Genomic DNA, 23,109 nt, shown 5'->3' on the forward strand with positions numbered 1-23,109 from the left:
TAAATATTCTTAAATCCAAGCACATGGCAAAAATTATATCATCTTTGAGGAAAGAGACTATTTAAAACATTCTATAATTCCAATGTGTCAGCAGTTTTTAAGCATGAGGTAATAGGACATTTCCAAGAGAGAGGGAAGATTCCCAAGGAAAGAGGAAGGACAAGATTTTAGTGAAGGTGAGGAAGTGAAGAGCAAGCAGCTTGTGCTACTTTTAAAATAAAGTTTGCTTGTGAAAGGCTGGAGAGAGAAAAAAAAGAGAGAGACAGAGAAACAGAGATACTAAGAGAGACAGAAGGAGAGAGAGAGAGAATGAGATAGATTTGTGTGTATGGACTTGAGAGGGTGTATAGTTGTTATTTTTAAAGTAGAAGAGAGACCTGGGTGTATTTACAATGGCTGAGGGAAAGGAACAGTGTAAAGAAGGAAGAAAGAAAAGAAAGAAAAAGTTTGAGAGGGCTTGGAGGACATAGAATAAAGCTGGCATCTAGCTCACAGGGATTAGTCTCAGGAAAGACTTGTGGTTTTTGAGACTAGAGGGAAGGATGTGAGGATGAGTGGGGGCAGTATGTGGATATATTTGTCAGTGGTGCTGGGCTAAAAGTTAAAAGAAATCATGCCTTTGTTATTTTATTGCCTACTATCAAGGGGTGTTAGCACCCTGCTAGGACCATTCTTTCATTTCTCATCACAAACCTATCATTGATTTGTGACCCAGCATTTTCTAAATATTTCATGGTGCACCTGGCAAGTCAAGATCTATTTTATGAGGGAATACTGTGAAATAATCACTTGCTCATATATGTTTTGTACTCATTCAAATTAAGCTGGATGGGTCTGGTTGAGAAATTTTTTACTGTTTCTTCAGGAAATCCGACTTATTGATTATGAGAAAATGGTGGATCATAGAGGAATACGGGTAGTGGCGTTTGGACAGTGGGCAGGTGTGGCAGGTAGGTATGCCAAGGCTGTTACATCACCCATTTTCTAAATTTGCCTGGGGAGTAACTGCGTTCTCTCTTTTTTGTGGCAAGGGGATGGGAGTGTTCATTTCCACCAATAAAAATAAACATGGGGGTGTGACTAAGGGTGATGAATATCAGGGGAATAAAATAAAATCATTAAACTATATTTATTACAAAAATTAAGAAAAAGAGAGCAGGGAGAAGGACAACAGCTATGCTTAGGCTCTTAATTTTTACTGTTTGGAAGACTGGAAAGAGAGGTCAGTTTGGTGATGAGAAATTGAAGAATGGAAGAAAGGGTAAAAGAGGGAGAAAAGGTATGGGGACAGGAGCCAACAGAGGAGCAGTCTAGCAAGGATACAAGCTGGAGTTTGGGGAAAAACAGTACTTGATTTTTGTCCCAGTTAGTACTTTGAACCATCTTTAGTTGAGAAACACCACATGTTATAACTCTATATCAGATTAGACTACTTGAAGGTGTATAATTGTCAGAATAAGTAGACAGAAAATTTGTAGGGATAGAGGACACAAAACACTATCAACCGCCCTGACATCAGTGGAAGTTCTTGAGCACCCAGCAATCCACCCAGCAACTTGCAGAATAGAACACATTCCTTTCCTGTGGAACATTCATCCAGATGGTCCATATGCTAGGTCACAAAACAATTTTTAATAAATTTAAAAGGTCTGAAATCATAGAGTATGTGCTCTGACTATAATAAAATTGATTTTGGAATTATAATACAAAGATATATAGGAAACTTCCAAATATTTGGAAGATAAACAATGTATTTTTGAATAACCCATGAGTCCAGAAGACATCACAGGAAAAATTAGAAAATATTTTGAATTGAATGAAAATTTAAAACACAGCACACCAAAATTTGTGGAATGCAGGTAAAGTGGTGCTTAGAAGGAAATTTATAGCATTCTAATGCTTTCATTAGAAAAGAAGAAAGTTCTTAAATTAGTAATCTAAATTTCCATCAGAAGAAGCTAGAAAAATAAATTAATTAACCCAAAATTAACCCAAAATTAACCCAAAGCAAATAGAAGGAAGGAAATAATATTGATAAGAGGGAACATCAATTAAATTAAAACAGGAAAATAATAGAGAAAATCAAAAGCCAGTTCTTTTTTTAAAAAAATAATCAATAAAATTGATAAACCTCCAGTTAGATTGATTTTTTAAAAAAAGAGAGAGAAGCCACTTTTTACCAATATTAGGAATACAAGAGGAATCATCACTATATATGTCACAGATATTAAAAATGATAAGGGAATATTATGAATAAGCCAATAAATTTGACAACGTTGACAAAATAGGCAAATCCTTGAAAGACTCATCTCAAGAATAAATAAAACACTTGCATATCAATGTACAAAATAAATTCCACTCATAGGCATTTATCAAGAGAAACAAATTATTTTTTGTAAAGAATTATTTATAGTAGCTTCATTCATAATAGCCCAGACAATCCGCAGAGGAATGGGTAAATAAACCATGGTACATCCATAGAACGGAACACTCCTCAGCAATAAAAAGAAGCAAACTACTTGTACGCACAAAGTATGCATGAATCTCAAAAACATTTTCCTGAGTAAAAGCAGACACACAAAGAAGAGTAAATACTTAAAATTTCATTTGTATACAACTGTAGAAGAAACGAATCTATAGAGACAAATAAAATCAGTAGTTGTTTGGGGCCGAAGTTCGGGGAGGATTGACTGGAGTGATGGGAATATTCTGTATTTTGATTATGTTGGTGGTAATATGGGTGTGTGCATTTGTTAACAGTTATCAGACTATAGACTTTAAATTGGTGTGATTTGTTGTATGTAAATTATTCCTTTAAAAGTTGACATCAGAAAAAAGGTCAAAGAAAATTTGTCAGGGATATGGAGAGGGAAAGTTCCCTTCTGGAAAAGAAGGGGAGAATGGATGCTGAGGTCTTCGTTACAGGCATGCTAAGTTTCTGCTACGTGAAGGACATCCAGATTGAGAAATCCATAAGGTGGTTGGTTGGGTCTTGAAATAAAATATCTGCGTTAGAGATACAGACTTGGAGTCATCATCATACAGAGAGTACTTGAAATTTAGGAATGCATGAGATTAGCTAAGGGAAAAATGTAGAGATTGAAGAGAATAGTGCCTGGGACAGAATCCTGAGAGTGACCAATACCAAGCAAAGGGCAAGGCACTCATATAAAAGGGATGGGCATGGGAAGTGGAGCCTGCAGAAATGTAGGGTGAAAATGTTCAAGCCAGGCAAGCTGAGGGAAGAGAGTCCCAACAAAGAGGGGCTCTACATTGCCAGATACCTCTGACAAGTAAGCCAAGATCTGAAAAGTGTCCACGAGTTTAGCTGTGTAGGTCACTGAAATGATGGGGGGAGGGGTCATAGGGTCAATGGTGACTTCTTTTTTGCTTATTCATTTGTTTCTGGTATGAGAGAAATGGAGGCGTGTTTAAATGTTGATAAGAATGAACCAATAGAGAGGGATAGAGAGAGGACATAATTCAAGAGTAAATTCCTGAGAGAGACAGGAAGGGATGGGATCTGGAGCAAAGGTGGAGAGATTAACCTTAGAGAAAAAGAGGGGCACTCTCCGTTTTAGCAGGATTGGATGTGGAGGGGACAGGTCGGGGTGCAGCTGGGTTAACGCTTTCGATGGCAGAAAGTTGAGGGAATGGATAAGATGACTACCGGGGCCCCTTCCAAATCTGAGATGCTGTGGTCTGTGCTTTCTCAGAGCACGGAGCAGGTTGGAGGACAGGTAGAGAGAACAGCTTCAACTCCTCCCAACTAATGGTCTTTCTGTTGGTCTGATTCTGCAACAGGGATGATCAACATTTTACATGGAATGGGTTTAAGGCTCCTTGCTTTGGGACATCACACACCTTTTATGGTGAGATGTTTATTGTGTCTATTTTTTTTTTAAATACATGTCACATTTTAAGAATAGAAACCTGTCTCAGGTGGTAGACTAATGTGATCCACGTGTGCTTGCTTGCAGCACATTGGCATGGCTCATAACTACAGGAACAGCAGTCAGGCTGTGCAAGCTGTCCGAGACACTGGCTATGAAATATCTCTGGGATTGATGCCAAAGTCGATAGGGCCCTTAACATTTGTGTTCACAGGGACTGGTAATGTATCTAAGGTATGCTCCAACTGTCTTCTTTCTGTAAAGCAGTCTGAAACTCTGACACTAACCCAAAGGATGTGGGCATTTTGTGTAACATTTCAGAGCCCTTCTTTTCCATGACTGGGCATTCTGTTCTTGGTACTTTTCTTACCTATGTACTTTTCCCACAGTAAAGTGCAGTACTGGTCCAAACTTAGTGTCTTTGCTTTGAGTTGATTCCAAGCTGTCAGAGGCTTTGAATGGTGTTTCTTTTCTTTTTTTCTTTTTAGAGGGATAACTCCGTGTTGTGTAAAGGTCTATTCTTAGGGTGCTCTGCTTTACCTCTATCACTGAGATATCTCAAAATTTGGAAGTGACCCCAGGATGTAAATTTTACAAGATTTGGAGTTTTGCCAAAAGATGTTAAGAGGCTTAACTCAAGACTACTGTTGTTACTTTCTTCCTTCTGGGGTAGTTTCGAGAATGTATTTTTGATCCCATGGAGAAACTTGTAATTGCAAAATAGATCTTTCTTCAGCGAAAATATTTTACAAACAGGACATCACTATTTATATTGTACTGTGAGATAGCCATCTGATATAAGTAGGAAATATAGTTTCCCCACTTGAAATAATTTCTGCAATGGAGCAAAAATTAAATAGAAATATTTTTATCGTACTGTCAGTTCTTAAACCCCCTTGCTTCTATGCTGAATAACTTTAAGTAAAAAAATTAAAGCCCCTTCCAATGAGTGGTGTTTAAATGGGAATAAAAGTTGGTTCACAGGCTGCATGCAAGAGGCTCACCTGTGCTTCCGTGTTGTGGTCCCAGTTGCGGGGCAGGGCAAGTTGAGCTATAAAATTGTGGGGAAGAGGAGTTGGAACCTTTGCAGGAAATCGTATTGGCTCTTCTCGGATTGATTTTTAGAGTTTTCACTCATGCATTATTTACAGGGAGCCCAAGAAATCTTCAATGAATTACCTTGTGAATACGTGGAGCCGCACGAATTAAAAGAAGTTTCCCAAAATGGAGGTAGGGAGGGCGGGGCGGGCGAGTGTTCGTGTCTTTTACTGTTTTTTTTAACAGTTTCAGTGTTATAATATTTTATCACCATAACCCTTTATCATTTGTGACCCACTTGACTAATTCCTTTCTCCTCTGCAAGACCTGAGAAAAGTGTACGGGACAGTGTTAAGTCGCCATCATCATCTCGTCCGGAAAACAGATGGTATCTATGATCCTGTAGAGTATGACAAATATCCTGAGCGCTACATAAGCCGTTTTAATACTGATGTGAGTATCATGCCTCGCTTTTGAGTTGGTTGCTCGTGATACGCTATAGTTAGGCTGCTTTGAAGGAGAGAGATTGTGATTGTGTACATTGGTTTTCAGTTCTCCATATTGACTTGTGGGGAGTCCTTTGGGTATTATGAGTTGTCCTTAGGTGTTGTTGGCTTTTCTTGGTGTTTGGAGTGGCCTTTGCTTTGTGGCTTTGGTAGTTTCTATGGGTATGCACATTGCTTCACTGACTGTGTTTCTCCTTCAGGTCTGCCTGTGCCCAGTTGCTCTAAACCATTTCCTGTGGGTTACTCTTTTCTGTATTTACCCTGAATTAGTTAGTACTGTTGAGAAACCATAGTGTCTATGAGAGTTGTTCTCAACATAGTTCTATCCCTTCTATGGCCACAAATTGCAGTCAACCTCAGCCAGCCATCTTGAAATACATGCCATTGATTACAGGGGACCAGAGTGAAACAGTATGGCTATGGAAGACCCATCTCCACTGTACAAAAGTTACTTCCAGTTCAGATCCTCCTGATGGGGACACTCTGGTCTCGTCTTATAAGAAGGATAATATATTTGTGTGTTTTGTAGTCATTGGTCATGCAACAGTCCTTCTTAAAATAAACCAACAAAAAATGCATGCATCTAATTGTGAAAAGGAATATTTTAAATAATTTTAAATGTATTTGAACAATATAACATTTTTAGATTCTGGTATGAAATTTAGTGTTATAGCATGTAGAGCATATTATAGAAGAACTCTTACCTGTGGCTTGAAAATGCTTGAGATGCTTAAGAAACAGGAATTATAAAACTAGTTTCAAATTGAAAAATTTTGAATCCAGTAAGTTTCCATCCCTTCTCTTCCCCAGTCACAGAAATACTGGTGATTGGATGCATCCCCAAACTTATAATGACCTAGTTACCATGTATGCATGCATGTAGCACATTTGCCCATGGAGCTTACAGATGTTATCTGATTTAATCTTCACAGCATTCCTTTGAGGAATAGGGTACATGTTATCCCCATCTGGCAGGTAAGGAAAACAGAGCCCAGAGAAGTTAAGGTAGCATGCTTTAGATCACATGCTACTAGAGGCTGAGCTGGAAATAGAGCACTTGGTCACTTGAACTTCTGTTATTTCCTTTTTCTTGGCTATGCAAGGCATTATAGAACACAGATATTAATGTATTTATATTCATGTGTTTTTCTATAATGAGATAATTTTCCACTGAAATCTGGGTGGGTATTTATCGTCTTTGCTTCGAAAGGTGGCCACTGACTTGGCAAATAACGAAGTCAATTAGAAATAACGTTAAATTATTTCTCATGAACTTTACTGATAGCTCTCTTTCAGCACACTGCTTTGAAAAAGGCTGTTTCCTATCTCGCTGACCTTGGAATCTGCTTTACAGATTGCACCCTATACAACTTGTTTAATTAATGGAATCTACTGGGAACAAAACACTCCTCGCCTACTAACCCGCCAAGATGCTCAGAGTCTCCTGGCTCCAGGCAAGTCCTCAGTTGCTGGTGTTGAAGGCTGCCCTGCACTGCCACACAAGTAAGGACTTCAGCAATGATGGCAGTTTTCAGCAGCAAGGCCCACTGTGAGGGTATCACACATAGGGGACCCACATAGCACAGGACTTGACTAGTAATAACCAGTTGTCTGACTTATCTTATTTAATCTCTTGGAAATATTTGACAGTTAACCTTCCCTCCTTTTTTTTTTTTAATCAAAGTATAGTTGATTTACAATGTTGTTAGTTTCAGGTGTACAGCAAAGTGATTCAGTTATATATATATGTATAAGGTGACATCCCGAAAGTTAGAAAAAGTGTTCTGGGCTTAACTGTGTTAAGTGATCAGCTGGACTCGGTGATAACATGTTAGGGATAACTGAGATTGCAAAGTTTCTTTTTTTTGTTTGTTTGCTCTAGGGAGCAAGTTTATTTTTTTTATTGAAGTCTAGTTGATTTACAATGCCCTGTTAGTTTCAAGTATACAGCACAGTGATTTAGTTACATATATATATATGTATATATATATACATATATATATATATACATATTTTCCTTTTTCAGATTATTTTCCATTATAGGTTATTATAAGATATTGAATATAGTTCCCTGTGCTATACAGTAGGTCCTCATTTTTTATCCATTGTATATATCGTAGTGTATATCTGTTAATCCCAAGCTCCTCATTTATCCCTCCCTCCCCCCCCTTTGTGCGTTGGTAACCATATGTTTGTTTTCTATGTTTGTGAGTCTATTTCCTTTCCTCCTTCTTGAGATTCTCTTCTCTTATGGGACTCCACACGTAGCTCAAAAGTAAGCTCCTCAGAGAGGTCGTCTCTTGCTTCCCCATTCCCATCACTCTTCAGTCTGTTACTATATTTTTCCCTGAAATTCATGTGTTTATGATTTTTATTTTCCTGTGTTTATGATATTTCCTGCCTCACTAGAACTTACTAGAACTTAATCTCCTTAAGGATAGGGGCCCTATTTGTTTTGGCCACAGGTACCCAGTACGTTGTTTGACATATAATGTTCATTCAAATAATTACTAAACGTTGAATGAATTCGTTAATAAATAAATATTTGTGGAGCACCTGGTCTGCCTGTCACTCTGCTAAGCTGAGAGATAAAGAAAAAATGTGGTTGCTACCCTCAGGCATGTAGCTGGCATCAATTCAATTCCAAAGGAATGCTAGGAGCAATCAATATCGCAAGAGTTTAGAAGAAAGTGGGAGCATGGGCTCGGCAAAGTCTCTAGGGAGGAGTGAGAACAGGGATTTCAAGTGATAGGATTGGTGCTTGATAACTATGGAGCCACCAAAGCACAGTTTAAGACAGTGAGTGGGACACTGTAGCCCTAGTATAGGGTTTATATGGGCAAGTGGAAATTAGAGATCGGGCAGGAAAATTGGGGTCAACTTCAAAAGGATTTCGAATCCTGGGCTGAGACTTTTGTTCGTAATTCCAGAGATTTCTATGTAATAACACATAAAATGATGTATTACTAAGCGGGGTGGAGGTAGTGTAGTCGAACTTGCTAAGTTATTTAAAGTTGGCTGACTAGCTTAACTTTAGGCTGTTGTCAATGATTTCTCTAGGGAGGGTTTTTTTTTTCATTTTTATTGGAGTATAGTTGATTTACAATGTTGTGTTGTTTCTGCTGTACAGCAAAGTGAACCAGTTATATATATATATATATATATATATATATATATATATATCTCCACTCTTTTTTATTTTTAATATTTATTTATTTAGGCTGCACTGAGTCTTAGTTGCGGCATGTGGACTTCTTAGTTGTGGCATGCATGCAGATCTAGTTCCCTGACCAGGGATTGATCCTGGGCCCCCTGCACTGGGAGTGTGGAGTCTTACCCACTGAGCCACCAGGGGCTTCCCTATCCACTCTTTTTTAGATTCTTTTCCCATAGAGGCCATTACAGAGTATTGAGTAGGGTCCCCTCTGCTATACAATAGACCTTATTAGTTATCTATTTTATATATAGTAGTATGTATAAGGAGGGTTTTTTTTTCTTTTACTTCTATCTCTTTTCCTTTCTTATCTTCCTCTATCCATCTCCTCTTCCTCTTTTTCTTTTTGCTTGGGGAGACTAAAACTCCTATTAGGAAGATTCTCTGTATCCCAAAAGAACAGTTTCCTGAACATGTGAGCTGTAGGAAAAAGAGCTAAGGAGCCTAGGAAATATTTAGCATCTACATTGAAAATTGTTCAAGCACCTTTCATTTTTACTCATTTTAAATTCTGTCGGAGACTTCAGAGATCCATGTTCACATCTAAGTATTGATATTATTTACAGACTTGTGGCAATATGTGACATTTCAGCTGACACCGGAGGATCTATTGAGTTTATGACTGAGTGCACGACAATAGAGCATCCCTTCTGCATGTATGATGCAGATCAGCATATTATTCATGACAGGTGAGTTTGCTAAAGCTGTTAGATGGGGAGAGATACATAATAATGCATCATTTACTTCCTTTGATATACTACTCTAAAATACTCAATATTTCACGGCTTTATGAAGGCTATGCAAATTTCCAGAGATACGCTCAAGCATATTAAAAAATTTGGTAGAAAAACCACATTCAGATTTGAGCACTTAAATACACACACACACATACTACATTTCCATGGGTTGTGAAGAAGGGAAAAGTTTTATTTGAAAAGTCTTGTTTATTTTCCTATATACTGTGGTAGAAGATTACAAATGATTATGAAGTGTAAATAACGCAGTAGACATCTGCGAAAGTTAGCGCTTACACATAAATTTTGTCCATCCGAATAAAGCACGTTGCTTCTCCTAGCGTCGAAGGCTCTGGGATTCTGATGTGCTCCATTGACAATTTGCCGGCACAGCTTCCAATCGAATCTACCGAATACTTTGGAGACATGCTTTACCCTTATGTTGAAGAAATGGTAAGCGGACTGGTAGCAACACCTCTGTGGCTTTAAATAGGACTTTGGAGTGATCTTATGAATGTTCTGGTCTTCTGTGTCTAAGAAATCTGTTGTAAAATGAAATGCCAGCGCTTCCCCGAAGTACTTACTGACACTCTTATTTTTACATATTCTGCATAATTGTTTCATGGGAAATATGTAACTGCCTTCATGCTTAATTACAATTGCATTTGCCTCTCATTATGCATACTTTATTAAGAATGTTCCTGACATGTGAAATAAGATTTACTTTATTTTCACTTTTTCTCTGCTTTTCTAGGTCAATTCATATTTTGGGGCATTCTTACTATGCTGTGATTAATAGATTGGAAAAATCAGAAATACAGAAAATTTTGTTGGATTTTACTCACTCATGCTTGGTTAATTGACAGCCTATGTTCTGGTCATATATTATTAATATTATTTTTTAACATCTTTATTGGAGTATAATTGCTTTACAATGGTTTGTTAGTTTCTGCTGTATAACAAAGTGAATCAGCTATACATATACATATATCCCCATATCTCCTCCCTCTTGCATCTCCCTCCCACCCTCCCTATCCCACCCCTCTAGGTGGTCACAAAGCACCCAGATGATCTCCCTGTGCTATGCGGTTGCTTCCGACTAGCTATCTGTTTTACATTTGGTAGTGTATATATGTCCATTGCCACTCTCTCACTTCGTCCCAGCTTACTTTTCCCCCTCCGTGTGTCCTCAAGTCCATTCTCTACGTCTGCATCTTTATTCCTGTCCTGCACCTAGGCTCTTCAGAAACTTTTTTTTTTTTTTTTTTTTTAAGATTCCACGTATATGTGTTAACATACGATATTTGCTTTTCTCTTTCTGACTTACTTCACTCTGTATGACACACCCTAGGGACATCCACCTCAATACAAATAACTCAATTTCGTTTCTTTTTGTGGCTAATATTCCATTATATATATGTGCCACATCTTCTTTATCTCTTCATCTGTCGACGGACACTTAGGTTGCTTCCATGTCCTGGCTATTGTAAATAGAGCTACAGTGAACATTGTGGTACATGACTCTTTTTGAATTATGGTCTTCTCAGGGTATATGCCCAGCAGTGGGATTACTGGGTTGTATGGAAGTTCTATTTTTAGTTTTTTAAGGAACCTCTACATACTGTTCTCCATAGTGGCTGTATCAATTTACATTCCCACCAACAGTGCAAGAGGGTTCCCTTTTCTCCAAACCCTCTCCAGCATTTATTGTTTGTAGATTTTTTGATGATGGACATCCTGACTGGTGTGAGGTGGTACCTCATTGTAGTTTTGATTTGCATTTTTCTAGTGACTAGTGATGTTGAGCATCCTTTCATGTGTTTCTTGGCAATCTGTATATCTTTTTTGAAGAAATGTCTATTTAGGTCTTCTGCCCATTTTTGGATTGGGTTGTTTGTTTTTTTGATATTGAGCTGCATGAGCTGCTTGTAGATTTTGGAGATTAATCCTTTGTCAGTTGCTTTATTTGCAAATATTTTTTCTCATTCTGAGGGTTGTCTTTTCGTCTTGTTTATGGTTTCCTTTGCTAGGCAAAAGCTTTTAGGTTTTATGAGGTCCCATTTGTTTATTTTTGTTTTTATTTCCATTCCTCTAGGAGGTGGGTCAAAAAGGATCTTGCAGTGATTTATTTTTATTTATTTATTTATTTTTTTGCAGTACGCAGGCCTCTCACTGCTGCGGCCTCTCCCGCTGCGGAGCACAGGCTCCGGACACGCAGGCTTAGTGGCCATGGCTCACGGGCCCAGCAGCTCAGTGGCATGTGGGATCCTCCCGGACCGGGGCACAAACCTGCGTCCGCTGCATTGGCAGGCAGACCCCCAACCACTGCGCCACCAGGGAAGCCCTCTTGCGGTGATTTATGTCACTGAGTGTTCTACCTATGTTTTCCTCTAAGAGTTTTATAGTGTCTGGCCTTACATTTAGGTCTTTAATCCATTTTGAGTTTATTTTTGTGTGTGGCGTTAGGGAGTGTTCTAATTTCATTCTTTTACAAATAGCTGTCCAGTTTTTCCAGCACCATGTATTGAAGAGGCTGTCTTTTCTCCCTTGTATATTCTTGCCTACTTTATCAAATATAAGGTGACCATATGTGCATGGGTTTATCTCTGGGCTTTCTATCCTGTTCCATTGATCTATATTTCTGTTTTTGTGCCAGTACCATACTGTCTTGATTACTGTAGCTTTGTAGTATAGTCTGAAGTCAGGGAGCCTGATTCCTCCAGCTCCGTTTTTTGTTCTCAAGATTGCTTTTGCTATTCGGGGTCTTTTGTGTTTCCATACAAATTGTGAAATTTTTTATTCTAGTTTTGTGAAAAATGCCATTGGTAGTTTGATAAGGATTGCATTGAATCTGTAGATTGCTTTGGGTAGTATAGTCATTTTCACAATGTTGGTTCTTCCAATACAAGAGCATGGTATATCTCTCTGTTTGTATCATCTTTAATTTCCTTCATCAGTATCTTATAGTTTTCTGCATACAGGTCTTTTGTATCCTTACATAGGTTTATTCCTAGGTATTTTATTCTTTTTGTTGCAGTGGTAAATGGGAGTGTTTACTTAATTTCTCTTTCTGATTTTTCATCATTAGTGTATAGGAATGCATGAGATTTCTGTGCATTAATTTTGTATCCTGCTACTTTACCAAATTCATTGATTACTTCTAGTAGTTTTCTGGTAGCATCTTTAGGATTCTCTATGTATAGTATCATGTCATCTGCAAACAGTGACAGTTTTACTTGTTCTTTTCTGATTTGGATTCCTTTTATTTCTTTTTCTTCTCTGATTGCTGTGGCTAAAACTTCCAAAACTATGTTGAGTAATAGTGGTGAGAGTGGACAACCTTGTCTTGCTCCTGATCTTAGTGGAAATGGTTTCAGTTTTTCACCATTGAGGACGATGTTGGCTGTGGGGTTGTTATATATGGCCTTTATTATGTTGAGGTAAGTTCCCTCTATGCCTACTTTCTGGAGAGTTTTTTATCATAAATGGCTGTTGAATTCTGTCAAAAGCTTTCTGTAACTATTGAGATTATCATATGGTTTCTATCCTTCAATTTGGTATTATGGTGTATCACATTGATTGATTTGCGTATATTGAAGAATCCTTCCATTCCTGGGATAAATCCCACTTGATCATGGTGTATGATCCTTTTATTGTGCTGTTGGATTCTGTTTGCTAGTATTTTCTAGAGGATTTTTGCATCTATATTCATCAGTGATATTGGCCTGTAGTTTTCTTTCTTTGTGACATCTTTGGTTTTGGTATCAGGGTGATGGTGGCCTCATAGAATAAGTTTGGGAGTGTCCCTCCCTCTGCTATATTTTGGAAGAGTTTGAGAAGGATAGGTGTTAGCTCTTCTCTAAATGTTTGATAGAATTCAAACATTTGAAGTCAAACATTTGATGGCTTTGAAGCCATCTGGTCCTGGGCTTTTGTTGGTTGGAAGATTTTTAATCACAGTCTCAATTTCAGTACTTGTGATTGGTCTGTTTATATTTTCTATTTCTTCCTGGTTCAGTCTCGGAAGGTTGTGCTTTTCTAAGAATTTGCCCATTTCTTCCAGGTTGTCCATTTTATTGGCATATTGTTGCTTGTAGTAATCTCTCATGATCCTTTGTATTTCTGCAGCGTCAGTTGTTACTTCTTTTTCATTTCTAACTCTGTTGATTTGAGTCTTCTCCCTTGTTTTGTTGATGAGTCTGGCTAATGTTTTATCAATTTTGTTTATCTTCTCAAAGAACCAGCTTTTAGTTTTATTGATCTTTGCTGTCGTATCCTTCATTTCTTTTTCAGTTATTTCTGATCTGATCTTTATTATTTTCCTTCTTCTAACTTTGGGATTTTTTTGTTCTTCTTTTTGTAATTGCTTTAGGTGTAAGGTTAGGTTGTTTATTTGAGATGTTTCTTGTTTCTTGAGGTAGGATTGTATTGCTATAAACTTCCCTCTTATAACTGCTTTTGCTGCATCCCATTGGTTTGGGGTTGTTGTGTTTTCATTGTCATTTGTTTCTAGGTATTTTTTCATTTCCTCTTTGATTTCTTCAGTGATCTCTTGGTTATTAAGTAGTGTGTTGCTTAAGCTCCATGTGTTTGTATTTTTTACAGGTTTTTTTTCCTGTAATTGATATCTAGTCTCATAGCATTGTGGTCAGAAAACATACTTGATACGATTTCAATTTTCTTAAATTTACCAGGGCTTGATTTGTGACCCAAGATATGGTCTATCTGGAGAGTGTTCCACGAGCACTTGAGAAGAATATGTGTTCTGTTGTTTTTGGATGGAATGTCCTATAAATATCAGTTAAGTCCATGTCGTTTAATGTATCATTTAAAGCTTGTCTTTCCTTATTTATTTTAATTTTGGATGATCTGTCCATTGGTGAAAGTGGGGTGGTAAAGCCCCCTACTATGATTGTGTTACTGTCGATTTCCCCTTTCATGACTGTTAGCATTTTCCTTATGTATTGAGGTGCTCCTATGTTGGATACATAACTATTTACAGTTGTTATATCTTCTTCTTGGATTGATCCCTTGATCATTATGTAGTGTCCTTCTTTGTCTCTTCTAATAGTCTTTATTTTAAAGTCTATTTTGTCTGATATGAGAATTGCTACTCCAGCTTTCTTTTGGTTTCCATTTGCATGGAATATCTTTTTCCATTCCCTTACTTTCAGTCTGTATGTGTCCCTAGGTCTGAAGTGGGTCTCTTGTAGACAGCATACATGTGGGTCTTGTTTTTATATCCATTCAGCAAGCCTGTGTCTTTTGGTTGAAGCATTTAATCCATTTACATTTAAAGTGATTATCAATACGTATGTTCCTATTACCATTTTCTTTATTGTTTTGGGTTTGTTTTTATAGGTTTTTTCCTTGTCTTGTGTTTCCTTCTTAGAGAAATTCCTTTAGCATTTGCTGTAAAGCTGGTTTGGTGGTGCTTAATTCTCTTAGCTTTTACTTGTCTGTAAAGCTTTTAATTTCTCCATCAAATCTGAATGAGATCCTTGCTGAGTAGAGTAATTTGGTTGTAGGTTTTTCCCTTTTGTCACTTTAAATATGTCCTGCCACACCCTTCTGGCTTGCAGATTTTCTGCTGAGAAATCAGCTGTTAACCTTATGGGGATTCCCTTGTATGTTATTTGTTGCTTTTCCCTTGCTGCTTTTAATATTTTTTCTTTGTATTTAATTTTTGATAGTTTGATTAATATTTGTTTTTGTGTGTTCCTCCTTGGATTTATCCTGTGTGGGACTCTCTGCGCTTCCTGGACTTGATTGACTATTTCTTTTCCCATATTAGGGAAGTTTTCAACTATAATCTCTTCAAATATTTTCTCAGACCCTTTCTTTTTCTCTTTTTCTTCTGGGACCCCTATAATTCAAATGTTGGTGCTTTTAATATTGTCCCAGAGGTCTCTGAGACTGTCCTCAATTCTTTTCATTCTTTTTCTTTTTTCTGCTCTGCAGAAAATCCTTTCCTGCTCTGCTCTTATCCTTTCTTCTGCCCCAGTTATTCTTCTATTGATTCCTTCTAGAGAATTTTTAATTTCATTTATTGTGTTGTTCATCATTGTTTGTTTGCTCTTTAGTCCTTCTAGGTTCTTGTTAAATGTTTCTTGTATTTTCTCCACTTGTTTCCCAAGATTTTGGATCATCTTTTCTATCATTACTCTGAATTCTTTTTCAGGTAGACTGCCTTTTTCCTCTTTATTTGTTTGGTTTGGTAGGTTTTTACCTTGCTCCCTCATATTTTGTGTATTTCTCTGTCTTCTCATTTTTCTTAACTTACTGTGTTTGGGGTCTCCTTTTTGCAGGCTGCAGGTTCGTAGTTCCCGTTGTTTTTGGTGTCTGCCCCCAGTTGGTAAGGTTGGTTCAGTGGTTTGTGTGAACTTCCTTGTGGAGGGGACTTTTGCTTGTGTTCTGGTGGATGAGGCTGGATCTTGTCTTTCTCGTGGGCAGGACTGCGTCTGGTGTGTCTTTTGGGGTGTCTGTGGACTTATTATGATTTTAGGTAGCGTCTCTGCTAATGGATGGGGTTGGGTTCCTGTCTTGCTAGTTGTTTGGCATAGGGTGTCCAGCACTGTAGCTTACTGGTCTTTGAGTGGAGCTGGGTCTTCACATTGAGATGGAGATCTCTGGGAGAGCTTTCATCGTTTGGTATTATGTGGGGTCTGAGATCTCTGGTGGACCAATGTCCTGAACTCGGCTATCCCATCTAAGAGACTCAGGCCTGACACCCAGCCAGAGCACCAAGACCATGTTAGCCTCACGGCTCAGAAGAAAATGGAGAAAAAAAGAAAGAAAGAAAAAAAAAATAAAATAAAGTTATTAAAAATATATATTATTAAAAATTAACAAAATAATTTTTTAAAAAAAGAAAGAGGACTTCCCTCGTGGTGCAGTGGTTAAGAATCTTCCTGCCAATGCCTGGGACACGGGTTCATGCCCTGGTCCGGGAAGATCCCACATGCCACAGAGCAACTAAGCCTGTGTGCCACAACTACTGAGCCTGTGCTCTAGAGCCTGCGCGCCACAACTACTGAAGCCCGCTTGCCTAGAGCCCGTGCTCAGCAGCCAGAGAAGCCACCGCAATGAGAAGCCTGCGCACTGCAATGAAGAGTAGCCCCCACTCGCCGCAACTAGAGAAGGCCCTCACGCAGTAACAAAGACCCAATGCACCCAAGAATAAAAATAAAATAAATTAAAAAAAAAATAAAAGAAAGAAAGCAGAGAGCATCCAAACCAATAAAGAAATCTACCAATGATAACTAACGGTAAATACTATACAAAACAAAAAAACCCCCAAAAAGTGGACATATAGAACCCTAGGTTAAATGGTAAATGCAAAGCTATACAGACAGAATCACACAAAGAATCATACACATACACACAAAAAGAGAAAAAGAAAAAAAATATATAAAAAGGAAGAGACTAACCAAATCAATAAACAAATCTAACAGTGATATTAAGCTCTAAATACTAAACTAAGATAAACATAAAACCAGAAACAAATTAGACACAGAAAGCAAACCCCAAGTCTAGCGTTGCTCCCGAAGTCCACCACCTCAATTTTGAGGCAATTCGTTGTCTATTCAGGTATTCCACAGGTGCAGGTACATCAAGTTGACTGTGGAGAGTCAATCTGCTGCTTCTGAGGCTGCTGGGAGAGATTTCCCGTTCTCTTCTTTGTTCGCACAGCTCCTGGGGTTCAGCTTTGGGTTTGGCCCCGCCTCTGCGTGTAGGTCGCCCTCAGGTGTCTATTCCCACCCAGACAGGACGGGTTAAAGGAGAAGCTGATTAGGGGGCTCTGGCTCACTCACCTGGGGGAAGGGAGGGGTACAGAATGAGGGGTGAGCCTCTGGTGGCAGAGACCAGCATGATGTTGCAACAGCCTGAGGCGTGCCGTGTGTTCTCCCAGGAAGTTGTCCCTGGATCATGGGGCCCTGGCAGTGGCAGGCTGAGCTGCACAGGCTCCCTGGAGGGGAGGTGTGGATAGTGACCTGTGCTCGCACACAGGCTTCTTGGTGGCTGCAGCAGCAGCCTTAGCATCTCATGCCCGTCTCTGGTGTCTGCGCTGATAGCCGCGGCTTGCGCCCATCTCTGGAGCTCGTTTAGGCTGTGCTCTGAATCCCCTCTCCTTGCGCATCCCGAAACAATGGTCTTTTGTCTCTTAGGCAGTTCCAGACTTTTTCCCGGACTCCCTCCCGATTAGCTGTGGCTCACTAGCCCCCTTCAGGCTGTGTTCAGGCAGCCAACCCCAGTCCTCTTCCTGGGATCTGACCCCCGAAGCCTGAGCCTCAGTTCCCAGCCCCCACCCCCCTGGCGGGTGAGCAGACAAGCCTCTCGGGCTGGTGAGTGCTGGTCAGCACCGATCCTCTGTGCGGGAATCTCTCCACTTTGCCCTCGGCACCCCTGTTGCTGCGCTCTCCTCCGCAGCTCCGAAGCTTCCCCCCTCTGCCACCCGCTAGTGTGTGGAAACTTTTCCTCCTTCACAGCTTCCTCCCCGAGGTGCAGGTCCCATCCCTATTCTTTTGTCTCTGTTTTTTCTTTTTTCTTTTGCCCTACCCAGGTAGGTGGGAAGTTTCTTGCCTTTAGGAAAGTCTGAGGTCTTCTGCCGGCGTTCAGTAGGTGTTCTGTAGGAGTCGTTCCACATGTAGATGTATTTTTGATGTATTTGTGGGGAGGAAGGTGATCTCCACATCTTTCTCCTCTGCTGTCTTGAAGGTCCACTGGTCATGTATTATTTACTGTGATCAGCGATTGACTGCTGAAATACGGTGTTATCTAAATTCCATTTTCTTTTTCGGGAAAAGCTTTCTTATTTCAGTATTTATCCTAAGCATTTATACCCATCCTGCTTTATTTCTATTGCTTATGGCTGTCTGCCTCAGGCAATGGTTCCAAAGGTATGAAGAGTGGCTCTTGTCCTTTTCATCCATGGTTTCACTCAGGAGCTCTCATACTAAAATGGGGCAATAGGTAGTGTGGTATTAATAAGTGCAACTTCCAGCCCATTTTCTTCTTTTCTTTCACAAATTATTCTATTTTGACCCTTTGTTTTTCCTCCTGGAATATGTCAGCAGGGAGATGTAACAGGCTTTAGAAAATGATGGTGGCAGGCATTATCATGGTTGGAAACAATATTATATAGCACTTACTATGTTCCAGACAGTGTTCAAATTACTTTATATATTTTAATTTTTAAATACTCGTGACCACCCTTTCAGGTAGGTACCATTATCAACCCATTGTACTGATTAGAAAACTGAGACACAAAGAAGTTAAGGCTGAGAAAGCTTGCTGATGCAGTACTGGATCTGCAGTGTGTCTGGAATTGGTGCTGAGGGATTAAAGTAGCCTGAGAAAGAGAGTATAAATGCCAGGTTTTACTGGAGACAATCACTTGCTTTATGGCCTTGAGCCGGGCAGTCACTTCCTTTCTGAGCCTCAGATGTTTCACCTGTAAAGTAAGGTGGTTTTAATATATAATCTTAATGGTCCCTCTAGTTCTAACATTCTGTAATTGTAAATGTTTAAGTGGTGAAAAGCATGTGTATATTTAAAAAGTAATAATAAATTTACCTAGATGTTTACTGTTTTCAGTGATGTTCATTCATTTCCCTCTGGTATCATTTCCCTGAAGAATCAATAACTTCCTTTAGCTCTTTACTTGAATTTTTATTTCAGATATTCTCTTTTAGTTCTAAACTTTCCATTTAGTATGTGTTTTTCTCTTTCTCTCCTGGGAATTTCTATCTTTTTATTTATTCTGAGTGTAGTTTCCTCTATCACATGGAGCACAGCTGTAAAAGCCACTTTACAGTCTACCTCATATTTCCAAAATTCTGGGTAAACTTGGGCGTGACATATATTGATTGTCTTTTCCCTTGAGAATGGATCACGTCATAGTTTTCTCGTTTTCTTAAGCTGAATAGTTTTGGAGAACATCCTGGATGAGTTGAAGAGTCATGCTGTGGAGATTCTGGATTGCTACATTTCTCTGAAAAGTGTTGATTTTGTTTGGTTTATTAACTTGGCTAGACTTAAACTGAAAACTCTGTCTCACCTGAGACAGGTAGCTCAAGTTCAGCTCTTTCATCTTTATCTGGATTGCTTGTAATCTGACCTGTACATGCTCAGTCCTTCCAGACTTGGACCAGAGTTTACATGGAAGTTGGGCTTCACTTTATCTGAATCTGTCCTTTTTGGCATTTTCCAGTCACACTCCAGAGGCTGTGGTGCTGTGGGTTTTAGCCCTGTTTCCTCAGATCAGAAAGTCAATGAGCTTGCTTGCAGGTTTTTAGCTCTTCACACCACGTGGCCCCTCCTCAGGGCAATGCCAAGAGAACAGCAAGCTCAACTACGGCACTGCTGATTTCTTCCGAGTTTTGACACTCTCCCCAGACCGCCTGCTATTCTTCATTCTCTGAAGCCCTCACGTAGTTAGTTTTGTTTGTATTCTGTCCAGAGTTTATCGTTGTTATGCGTAGAAGGGATGGTCTGTTAGAGCTTAGTCCCTACCTAAAAGAGAACTCCCCAGTCATAATACATTAATTAAATCAGCTTGACTCCAGCAGAGCTTTGGAGTAGCTAAAAGAGCTATCGGTGAGCCTTTGGCTTTAATTCATCTTTTGAATCTTACAAGTATGCATTTCAGTGCAACTCTTACCTTATTAGGCCAAAATATGGAAAATGTTGCATGCTAATTTGCCTTTGTGAATGGATTTGACTGTTATTTCTTGAAATGTCTTTTGGTTTGGCTGCTCTAAAATCATGTACCATTCTAAGAAGCTGTTACTAGCCATTTGCGAGTCACAAATTATTATGTTTCAAAATTTCAATTACAAGTTTCTTTCTTTCTTTTTTTTAATTAATTAATTAATCTATTTATTTATTTATTTATGTCTGAGTTGGGTCTTTTGTTGCTGTGCGTGGGCTTTCTCTAGTTGCGGTGAGCAGGGGCTACTCTTCGTTGCGGTGCACGGGCTTCTCATTGCGGTGGCTTCTCTTGTTATGGAACACGGGATCTAGATGTGCAGGCTTCAGTAGTTGTGGCACGTGGGCTCAGTAGTTGTGGCTTACAGGCTCTAGAGCACAGGTTCAGTAGTTGTGGCCCGTGGGCTTCGTTACTCCACAGCATGTGGGATCTTCCCAGACCAGGGCTTGAACCCATGTGTCCTGCATTGGCAGGTGGATTCTTAACCACTGTGCCACCAGGGAAGCCCTACAAGTTTATTTCTTTTGAACCTTAGATCACAGTTTTTCATTCCAATTTGTCCTTAATCAAAATTGCCATTCATTCAGTACAGTTGATCTCATACAGATGTTAGGAGAAAAGCAAGCCAATTCAATGAAATCCTTAGTAAAGTGTGTTTGAGGGTTAGCCCATGTAACTGATGAGGGATAAGTAAAATTTAAATAAAATTTTTCTTAAAGAAGAAAATATAATTTTTTTACATTATATAATAGCATAAAATATTAAAGTCTCACAGATAAGTGATATGTAAGTATACAGCATGATAAATTATCACAAAGACACCCATGTGAACACTACATAGGTAAAAAAGAGAACAATGTTAACATCCCAGAAATCCCCTTGTGCCTCTCCCAGCACCGTTTCCACTCTCCTTCTGAAAGGTACCTATCATCTTGACTAAAAACTATGGATTAGTTTTGCCTTTTTGGGGAAAATTTTATTTTTTGAACATATTAATCTGAGTTTAAACTCACTTCTGATAATTACAGTGAACGTTTGGGTCTGTTTATGTTCTTTGTTTTACTTCTTCTTGGTTTTCAGTCAATTCTTATCACTTACTATGCCTGTTTGGTTTTGATTGAATGTTGGATATTGTGTCTATAAAATTTTAGAGATGATTTGAGGCTCTGGATTTTGTGTATTTTTTTTCAGAGAAGATTTCCTTTGTTTCTGACGGGGGATAGGCTAGGAAAAAAATCACCTCAATTGATGATTCAAAGGTGGGCTTTGGTCCTTTGGAAAACTGATGTTTTTCAATTTACCATTTATTTAGAATATAGTCTTTCAGGATCACAAATGAAAATCTGGCCTTTATTAGGATCCCCTTCAACAGAACTTAAGCTCCAGTTTTTGTCACCCTATTGTTTAAGGTCAGCCGAAAGCTCTTCTCAGTTTCTCTCTGCTCAGCGTCCCAGCCATTGCTTCCACATTGGTGACTACATCTAAGAAAAGTGCTTCGATGTCTGTTGACAAAGCCAACTTCCCTAAGTTGTCACAGCTCCTTCCTTTTATATGTCACTAAGGTCTTCCAAACAGTGTGGTGGGATTGTCTTGGAGACATCTATCTCAGCCTATCTTTGAGCACTGGACATTTTTGAAAACTGATGAGTGTCTCTATGTAGTTTTAATACTATGTGTATCTGCTTACCACTAAAAAATTAAGTATATTTTCTGTATTCTTTTCTGATAATGGTATGGGAGCTATACTTAAAGTACCTCGGAGATATTGTGGGTTTAATTTCAGACCACTGCAGTAAAGTGAATATCACAATAAAATGAGTCACACAAATTTTTTTGATTTCCCAGTGCATATACAAGTTATGTTTAAACTATACTGTAGTCTATTTAGTGTGCAATAGCATTAAGTCTAAAGAAAATGTACATGCCTTAATTAAGAAATACAATATTGTATATCAACTCTACTTCAATTAAAAAAATACTTTATTGCTAAAATATGTTAACCATCATCTGAGCCTTCAATGAGTCATTATCTTTTTGCAATAGTAACATTAAAGATCACTGATCACAGATCAGCTTAACAAAAATAATAATAATGAAAAATTTTGAAATATTGGGAGAGTTACTAAAATGTGACACAGAGACATGAAGTGAACAAATGCTTTTGGAATAATGGTACTGATAGACTTGCCCGACACAGGGTTGCCACAAACCTCCAATTTGTAAAAAAAAAAAAAAAAAAAAAATCAGTACCTGTAAACCACAGTAAACTGAACACAATAGAACAAGGTATGCCGGTATATGCACTGTCCTATTTCCCACAGATTTTCCTTTTTGACTTGAGGTCCCTATGGACCCTGTAGCACTGCAGGGCACAAGATATCATTTTGAACCAATATGGAAGTTTTGTTTCAGTTGAGTTCAATAGATATTTCTTGTCTGTTGGAACAAGGCACACATATAAGTGAAGAGAATTAAAACACAGTTTCTGACCTATAGGAGTATGAGGTCCAGGAAGGGGATAAGATGAGTGTGCAACTCTGCCATAAGATGGAATGTGACAGCCATCAGAAAGATGCCAATGATGTTGTGGAGGGAGAGGATCTGCCCTGTTGGGAAAGTCAGGGAAGGTGACATTTGAGCTGGCTCTTGGTAGATGTATAGGATCTGTTCATTTGCATAGGTGTGGGAGGCATCCTGTGTGATGGAGACGGCAGCAAAGGTGGGAGTAATTTAATGTAAGCTTTCTGTGCGTTGTCTGGTCTGGTGGGGTTAAGGTAAATATGTTGGTTTTGTGTTAAAAGGGTCTTAACACCAGGATAAATAGCTTGAAATTAATTTAGAAAAGACTGATGAGGGACTTCCCTGGTGGCGCGGTGGTTAGGAATCTGCCTGCCAATGCAGGGGACACAAGTTCCAGCCCCCGTCCGGGAAGATCCCACATGTCGGGAAGCAACTAATCCTGTGGGCCACAACTACTGAGCCTGTGCTCTAGAGCCTGTGAGCCACAACTACT

At 38.9% G+C, this 23,109-nt stretch overlaps 1 protein-coding gene across 2 annotated transcripts in view; it reads left to right on the top strand.

Moving 5' to 3' along the window:
- The window catches only part of AASS (aminoadipate-semialdehyde synthase), a 70,890-nt gene that overhangs the window by 13,942 nt on the left and 33,839 nt on the right, over nucleotides 1-23,109 (top strand). For both annotated transcript variants that reach the window (XM_082661637.1, XM_082661638.1), the window contains exons 4-11: nucleotides 866-950; nucleotides 3,805-3,872; nucleotides 3,981-4,127; nucleotides 5,045-5,123; nucleotides 5,257-5,384; nucleotides 6,792-6,940; nucleotides 9,218-9,340; nucleotides 9,727-9,838. In XM_082661637.1, the coding sequence (XP_082517763.1) occupies nucleotides 866-950; nucleotides 3,805-3,872; nucleotides 3,981-4,127; nucleotides 5,045-5,123; nucleotides 5,257-5,384; nucleotides 6,792-6,940; nucleotides 9,218-9,340; nucleotides 9,727-9,838 (891 nt within the window). The remainder of the gene's footprint in view (nucleotides 1-865; nucleotides 951-3,804; nucleotides 3,873-3,980; nucleotides 4,128-5,044; nucleotides 5,124-5,256; nucleotides 5,385-6,791; nucleotides 6,941-9,217; nucleotides 9,341-9,726; nucleotides 9,839-23,109) is intronic.

Source organism: Grampus griseus (assembly GCF_964374135.1).
Source record: "Grampus griseus genome assembly, chromosome: 9".
NCBI lineage: Eukaryota > Metazoa > Chordata > Mammalia > Artiodactyla > Delphinidae > Grampus > Grampus griseus.